Raw genomic sequence first — 8,219 nt, 5'->3', positions numbered from 1 at the left:
TATGCACTATAGGATTGTAAACAGACCTGGGACGACTTTGGGCACTCCAAAGAGAATAGTAATGCGGCGCACATAGTGCCCCCTCACCCTCCTGTCAGGCCCTGTTCCGAGCCACATTCCTGTCTAAATAATGTTTCTGGTTTTCAGGTGGACTGAAACCCGGACACATGATTCAAAACACGGACTGTCTGGGTGAATCCCGGACAGGCAGGAACCCTAGTGCCCACTCCTACAGCTGAACTTATGGGCCCTTGGCAAGTGCTACCCACTTATCAGCAGCCCTGGTGATGGCTAGCAGTCCTATGTGTCTCCAGTTTAGGACTGTCTCCTGAAACATGTCCCCCCCTGTTGCCAACAAGACTTTAGCATGGTCACAGCCTCTGGCCATCTCCTACTGCATGTCTTTAGTGATGGACAGCAATCTGCAGAATTACATTCACTGAAGATTACATGTGGCTCTTTGGTGAGGGCCGGGGCCACACTTGAGGCCCTTCATACCAAGAAAGCTGATCACCATTGAGCTATATGCAACAAAGAATGTGGCTGTCCAGCATGGCTGTGTGGATCTCAAGACAGGATGGAAAGAAACACAAATCCTTTGGTAGGTTACGCAACTCACATTTATGCATTTAAAGTGGAAGTAAACACCTCTTGGACACTTGTACCTACAAGTAAGCTTATAATAAGTTCTACCTGTAAGTACAAGGAACATCTCCTAAATGTGCACTGTTTAAAAGATAGCCACAGTTTCTGTAGCCGGTGGCGTCACCAGCGCATACCCATGCCGTCCCTTTAGAGTTCTGTGGTGTGGCCATAACTGCCGTGCACATGTGCGGGAGTGAAGTCATCACAGCTCCGCCATTCAAATGGCAGAGCCTGTGAACCCGGAAGGAAGGCCAGGTGAAGATGGAAAACCCGGTCAGTGGTGACAGCGCACCGCTGGAAGGATTCATTTTAAGATAAATCTTTCATAACGTGCTAATATGAGAGCGCACACTAGCACATTAAGCCATTAACTTGCAGGGAAACTTTTTTTGCAAGGGTTGTCTACCGCTTTTATATGTGTATTTAGCTGTCTGAAATTCAGCTTCAGCCCTTGTTCACACCGGTGCGACTTGTCAGGTTTGAACCGCATGACAAGACGCACCCTATTGTCGGCAATGGAACTGTTCAAATCGGTGCGATGCCACACGGATTTGAAGAAGTTCCTTCCCTATTTTTGACAATTTAAGGTGCGTCCTGCATAGACATCTGTGCGTGAAGTCACACAAAATGCCACCCAAGTCGCACTGACGTGGCTTTGGAATCGTGCTTTTCCAAGTGAAGTTGCACAATTTCAAAAGCTGAATTTGGTGTGAACAGGGGCTTAGGACTCCAAAGGGGAACCTAGGTGTGAGTCGCTCCCAATCCTGAGAAGGTGAAGATGCCTGAGGCAATAAGGGAAGAACAAACACTAAAAAACAATGGCACTAAAGTAACAGAAATCTTCAAAGAGCCGAGTCACCAGCCAGACTTTGGTGCTTTCATTTCATATTGGGAATACCATCTTGCTAGTGACACTTGAAACAAAGGAGGGGTTGCGGTTGGGTAGGGATTTTAAATATTTTTTATATCCCCCCCCCCCCCCACCCCAACCAGGAAGAAACAAGACGAAAAAAATCTCAACAACCTATAGTGCTTAGAAAGCATATATAGCACATTTCCAAGCCGTCACTTCTGATTCATACCTGTGGAAAGGTGATGTTTAAGAAATTCCAATTAACAGAAATCTTTCCTTTTTTAAAAGACAAATACAGCATTAGGCTACTTTCACACTGGGGCGCCGGCGGTAAAGCGCCTCTATTTTTACCGTCGTTTTAGCGGCGCTATTCGCCCGCTAGTGGGGCGCTTTTAACCTCCGCTAGCGGTCGAAAAAGGGCTAAGTGCCGCTGCAGCTTTGCCGGCGCTGCCCATTGATTTCAATGGGTGGGGGCGCTTTAGGAGCGGTGTGTACACCGAGCCTACAGCGCTGCAAAGATGCTGCTTGCAGGACTTTTTTTTTAACCGTCCTGTAAGCGCACCGCTCCAGTGTGGAAGCACTCGGGCTTTCACACTGGAGTGAGAGGAGAGGCTCTTTACAGGCGCTATTTTTAGCGCAATTGCGCCTGCAAAGCGCCTCCAGTGCGAAAGCAGCCAAAGCATAAGACACTTTCATCAACGCCATTCATTTTTTTTTTTTTGTCCCTTTTATTTGGTTTTGTATAGATGTCCCCCACTTGTCTGCGTGTGCTTGTTAAGTTCAGTTACACCAGAAAGTTTGCGGGTACCTGACTATCACACCTGCTGTATATCAAAAAGTATGTAAAAACACCCATCAAAATTATTGGGTGCAGGTGTTTTTACAATGAAAGGTGCTACAGTATACAAAATGCATTTTGTACAATTGTGAGTTTGCAAACTTTCTGTTCCACCATGACTGTGCCCCTGTGGTTGATTTACTAGAACTAGAGAGTGCAAAATATGGTGCAGCTCTGCATAGAAACCAATCAGCTTCCAGGTTTTTTTTTTTTTTTTTTGTCAAAGCTTAATTGAACAAGCTGAAGTTAGAAGCGGATTGGCTACCATGTACAGCTGCATCAGATTTTGCACTCTCCAGTTTTAGTAAATCAACCTGAAAGCCTGCTTTATAAAGACATGCAAGTGTCAAAGCAGCACTCCACGACACTTTTTTTTCCCCCCTGCAGTCGCAATGAACTTTATAGACATCAAACACGGTGAACCTGACATGTCACTTCCATCTGAAACATTTTACACAAATCTGGGCTTAGACATAGGGCCCTAAATGCACTGGGGGAGGAGTGGCATTTGGTGGGTAATGACATTACTCATGTTGACCGCATTCGGTGTTAAACTTCCTCTGCTGACATTTAGGTGGTAAGCCTATACTAGGACTTACCTATAGGTAGGGCTGGGGAAAAAATCGATTTAAATCTTGAATCGAGTTGAGAGGTCAAATCGATTCAAAATTTAAGCAAATCGAGTTTTTTAGATTTCTTATTTTTTTTGCACCGCGCCGGTCCTGAGGCGCTGCGGGCATGAGTTTTTAGGCGAGGCCGCGGCTTCGACCGGACGCCGCAGACTAGGCCGAAGCCGCGCCTCGCCTAAAAACTCATGCTCGCAGCGCCTCAGGACCGGCGCTAACGCCGGTCCTGAGGAGCTGCGGGGGCAAGGAGTTTTTAGGTGAGGCCGCGGCTTCAGCCTAGTCCAAGAGGCTGGACGCCGCTGACTAGGCCGAACCGCGACCTTGCCTAAAAGCTCATGCCCGCAGCGCCTCAGGACCGGCGCGGTTTCCAAAGAAAAAAAAAAAAACTCGATTCGAATCGTGAATCAAGCTTTTTTTTTTTTTTTTTTTAAGAGAATCAAAGATTTTTTTTTTTTAAGAAAACTCCCAGCCCTACCTATAGGTAGTAAAAATATCTCCTAATCGTGCACCGTTTAGTAGATATTAACATTACATACAGCCAGTGACATCACTGGCACATACGCTCTGAAGGAATGGCCACGGGTGCCGTTATTTCCGAGCCACGTGCCGTGAACAGCGCGGGAGTGACATCACGGCTTCAGCCAATCACAGCACCAGAGCCCGCAAACCTGGAAGAAACTCCAGAGAAAATGTCAGCCGTCTCAGCGGTGTGCGGGCGCTGCTGGAACAGCTTCATTCTAAGGTAAGTATTTCAGAATGAGCTAGTATGCATTACATACCTTCGAATTACAGGTTTTTTTTTTTTTTCTCAGAGTTTACAACCTCTTTAAAATGTTACTAAACCCAGGACCCTGCATTCACTATATCTGGTCTCCCACAGTACACGGAAATGCAATTATTTTAGTAAATATAAACTGCTAAATACCTTTCCTCATCAGCAGTATATAGCAGTCTTTTGTGACTTCTATCAGTGCCTGGTTAAAGCTTGTAGGAGTTTTCATACTGCATTGGCTATCCTATCAGAATGCAGGGCCCCTGACCCTCTGTCTGGACAGTGCTGATTGGCCCTTTTCTGATCACATGAACTCTTCCAAGAAAAAGAAAACCTCTCTAGCAATACAGACCAAACTGAGCATGTGCAGCCTGACTCCAGTAACGCTGTCTTATCCAGACATGTTATGGGGACAATACAAGAAGAGGAGGATCTGTGCATACAGGATCAAACAGCATTTTTACACAATGCGGGGGATAAACCCCTTAGGTGCCACAGTAAATATAACAAGCATGCTTTACTAAGACTGTTAATACGGTTGTGGTTTAGTAACACTTTAATAAAGTTCATTGTGATTGAAGGAAAAAAAAAAAGTGTTGGGGAGTTCTGCTTGGCAGGGAGGAGGCAGATCCTGGAAGGCTGACTTCCCGCAGTTGCTGCTTGGGGTCATCTAGAGTGGTGTCATTTGGAGCCCATATAGACATGGTTTGATGAGTTTGGGGTGGAGGAGCTCTAGTGGCCTGCACAGAGCCCTGACCTCAACCCCACTAAACACCCTTTAGGATAAACTGGAATGACAGCCAATAACAGTACCTGTCCTCACAAATGCTCTTTTGACAGCGACAACTCCATATTAACGCCTATGGTTTTGGAATGGGATGTCCAACAGTAGGTATGAATGGTCAGGTGTCCACAAACTTTTGGCCACAATATATAGCTTTTCTTTTTTTTACCCAAATGTATTTTGTAGTAAAAGGTAGACAGGTAAGGGCCAGCAGTTTTCCACTGTCACCTATCAACTGTATGACCCCATTTTCCTTTTGTATTAGCTGTAAATGCCTGAGAATCACCAAAGCAAAAGGTTATGGCACATAATGTCAGTTCACAATTTCTAACAAGGAGGAATCACCTGCAGCATACCATAGAAGAAAAAAAAAAAAAAAATTGTCTTTACAAAACGGGCCAAATCTTACAACACGTTTCAAATCAAATATTTGCGCTAACCCACTAAATTGTAAAGTGACGATTTGGTGCTGCAACTTAAGACAGCCTGAATATTCAGCTAATAGCAATATGCAAAGAAGAAAAGTGCACATCCACAAGATACAAACACCTTACATAAAAGGAAGTTAAATAATGATAAAAAAAACAGTGATATTCAACAGCGGTGAGAGCATGTAAATAAATGTCCATATGGTGCTCCACAAGATGCAAATATGTTGATAAACACTCTATGTTCACCTGGTGCTCCTGTTCATAAAATCAATCTGCGCCTTTTACCAGATTTGTTGGATCTCAAATTATAGTGATCAAAGGCGCTCAAGACAGGGATCAACCACCGAGGGAATTCATCTCCTCAAGCTTTTCCAGTGAAAGGATCCTCTCTCCTGCAGCAGGCTATCCGCTAATAATATATTCCTCACAGATATGGACGCAGCCTTCTCCAGGTGATCTCCAACAGTGAGGTATGTTGAAAGATGAAAGGAAGAGGCTTCATGGTGCGGTATGCCAATAAAATTTATTCTAAAAATAAGTAGGCGCTTACATCCAAAAGAAAGGTGACCATTATAGTAACAAAGCCGCGGCTCGGCTGTTCTCTGTTCCTAGTCGATGCCTTGTATGGGGAAACGCGTCGGGTGGAGCACTAGTCCTTGACGTCACCACGCACCAGCTGGCTGGCCTGAGCCGCGGCTGTGTTACTATACTGGTCACCCTTATTTTGGATGTAAGTGAGTACTTATTTTTATAATACATTTTATTGGCATACTGCACCATGAAGCCTCTTCCTTTAATCTTATGACATACCCCACTATTGGAGATCACCTGGAGAAGAATGCATCCGTATCTGTGAGGAATATATTATTATTAGCGGATAGCCCGCTGCAGGAGAGAGGATCCTTTCACTTGATAAGTTCGAGGAGATGAATTCCCTCGGGGGTTGATCCCTGTCTGAGCACTTTTGATCTCTATAATTTGAGATCCAACAAATCTGGTAAGCGGCGCAGATTGATTTTTTTTTTAACAGAAGCACCGGGTGAACATAGAGTGTTTATCCACATACAGGGGGTCCCCTAGTTACAAACATCCGACTTACAAACAACTCCTACTTACAAACGGAGGGAGACAACAGGAAGTGAGAGGAAATCTACCCCTAGGAAGGGATATTCACTCCTGTAAGTTATTATGGGAAAAAGGTACCTCCACTGATTCTTTATCACCAAGGCTTGTTTCCACAACAAACCAAAATTTTCAAAAGCCAATTGTCATTGGGACAGAAAGTGAGGTGAAATCTTCTGAACAGGGGCACAGACGGCAAAACAAACATTACATGGGGTGATAACCCTTATACCTATGCTATCCAAAAAGCTTAAAAAAGTTTTTTTGGCTGGAGCGATACTTGAAAAATTTACCTGTTGCGACTTATAAACAGATTCAACTTAAGAACAAACCTACAGACCCTATCTTGTTTGTAACCCGGGGCCTGGTTGTATTTGCATCTTGTGGAGCACCATATTGGACATTTGTTTAGATGATATCACCGCTGTTGAATATCACTTTTTTATCATTATTTAACTTCCTTCTATATAAGGTGTTTGTATCTTGGGGATGCGCACTTTTCTTTTTATACAAGTCTTACAATAAACTGGATTATGAAAAGTGTGATTGCATAAGACTGTCTTATGAAAGAGTACTTTAAAAAGACTACATTGTTGTGCCATCAGTGTTCCGTGGCTGGAATCCTTCTCGGCGCGGACTGTTGAGGTCCCCATGTGTAGTTACGACGCAGCGCACCAGAAGTGTGTCGTTTTTAACGTACATCCGCTGCTTGAGTGCCTGAAGGTGCATAAATGTGACGTAACCAAAGCCTTTGGGGTTTCGGGGCATGGTGGGCCTCTGAAAGGCCAGCAACTCCGGTTTGGTGTCCATTACCTCCTCCTGATCTTGTAAATTGGATCCTTCTGATTGGTCCAGGATAGACAGGCGGATGGTTCCCTGAAAGGGCCAGTGGAGGAGACTGTCGTACTCTCCTTGCATTGTGTGTACAAAGAGGGAGATATAGTTGGCACAGCGTGGGGCACTAGGTAGCTGCAGGTGAAGGCGCAGGCAAAGCTTGTAACCTGGCTTTCCAGTGTAAAACCCTGGACTGTGAATGACTACTGGTTTCTCCTCCTCCTGGTTTTTTAGGTGGGTACTAAAATGATGGATTTTCCACACAAAGACACCATTGTACTGCTGAGCCTCCACCTCCACAAGCTTGTCCTCCAAGGTACGGATGGTTTGCTTTAGATCGGTTACTAAGGAAGTCTGAGTTTCCATTTTGGCCATTAGCTCTCGGATCTGGTGGTCTTGCTTCACTAGGCGGGCCTCCAATTGCTCAACGGTCTCCTTTAACTGCTGCTGCTCTTGATTTCCATCACGTTGTGAAGAGATCAGACGAGAGGCAGAGGGCATTGTGTATATAGAAGGGGGCCCAGGTTCGAACTGGCTGGGATCAAGCTGCATGCTGGACATGTGAGGGGTCGAGGAGAGGGATGGGCTGAAGCTTATAAGTTGTTGTGCCATCATCCGCATGTGAGCCTGTGTAAACTCCTGCTGGTGCTGAGCCAGATCATCCCTCTGCATCTAGAAAGAAGAATAAAAGGCCTTAGCAGGTTTCTACATGCACCTACCAAATATTTTAAATCAAGGGTGTCCAACCTTTTGTCCTCCCTGGACCACATTGGAAGAAGAGAAATTGTCTTGGGCCGAACATAAAATACACTAACAATACAATACGGATTGCTGATGAACAGTTCCTCATGCAGCCGCCGGGCTCATTCGCTATAATGACAGGAGAGGGGCGCAGCTCTCCCCAGCACTCCCCCTAGACCCGGCCGCGCAGCATTTACTTACCTGCCTCCCCTGCAGCCGATGAAATTGCAAATATGGCAGCTCCGGCATCCCTCCAGGCATGTATTTGCCTGGCATCTCAGTGTAGGCTGCCATGTTTGTATAGCAAGCGCCAGCATCCCTCAGGTGTGCATTTGGCTGGCTTCTCAATGTGGGCTGCCTCGGTTGCATGGCAGCACCGGCGTTCCTCCAGACAGGGCTGGGCCACATGCTAAACTCTCTGGGGCCACATGCAGCCTGTGGGTTGGACACCCCTATTCTAAATCTACAACACCAAAGCAACACATACTAAGGGTAAGACGCCTCTCAAACCAACCCCGTGCTATTGCAGTGTGTGGCCTCAGGGACGCCCTATGATGCGTTTCACCCCGCCTA

The 8,219-nt window shown here is 45.6% G+C and overlaps 1 protein-coding gene across 1 annotated transcript in view; it reads right to left on the bottom strand.

Moving 5' to 3' along the window:
• Positions 1-5,913: 5,913 nt before the first annotated feature.
• The window catches only part of TRAF6 (TNF receptor associated factor 6), a 51,787-nt gene continuing 49,481 nt past the window's right edge, over positions 5,914-8,219 (bottom strand). Inside the window, exon 7 of the mRNA XM_073604185.1 lies at positions 5,914-7,577. Within this exon, the coding sequence (XP_073460286.1) occupies positions 6,657-7,577 (921 nt within the window). The 3' untranslated portion in view covers positions 5,914-6,656. The remainder of the gene's footprint in view (positions 7,578-8,219) is intronic.

This window comes from Aquarana catesbeiana, linkage group LG11 (assembly GCF_042186555.1).
Source record: "Aquarana catesbeiana isolate 2022-GZ linkage group LG11, ASM4218655v1, whole genome shotgun sequence".
NCBI classification, from domain to species: Eukaryota; Metazoa; Chordata; class Amphibia; order Anura; family Ranidae; genus Aquarana; species Aquarana catesbeiana.
The sequence above is the reverse complement of the archived record's forward strand: the minus strand, read 5'-3'. Positions and strand labels throughout refer to the sequence as shown.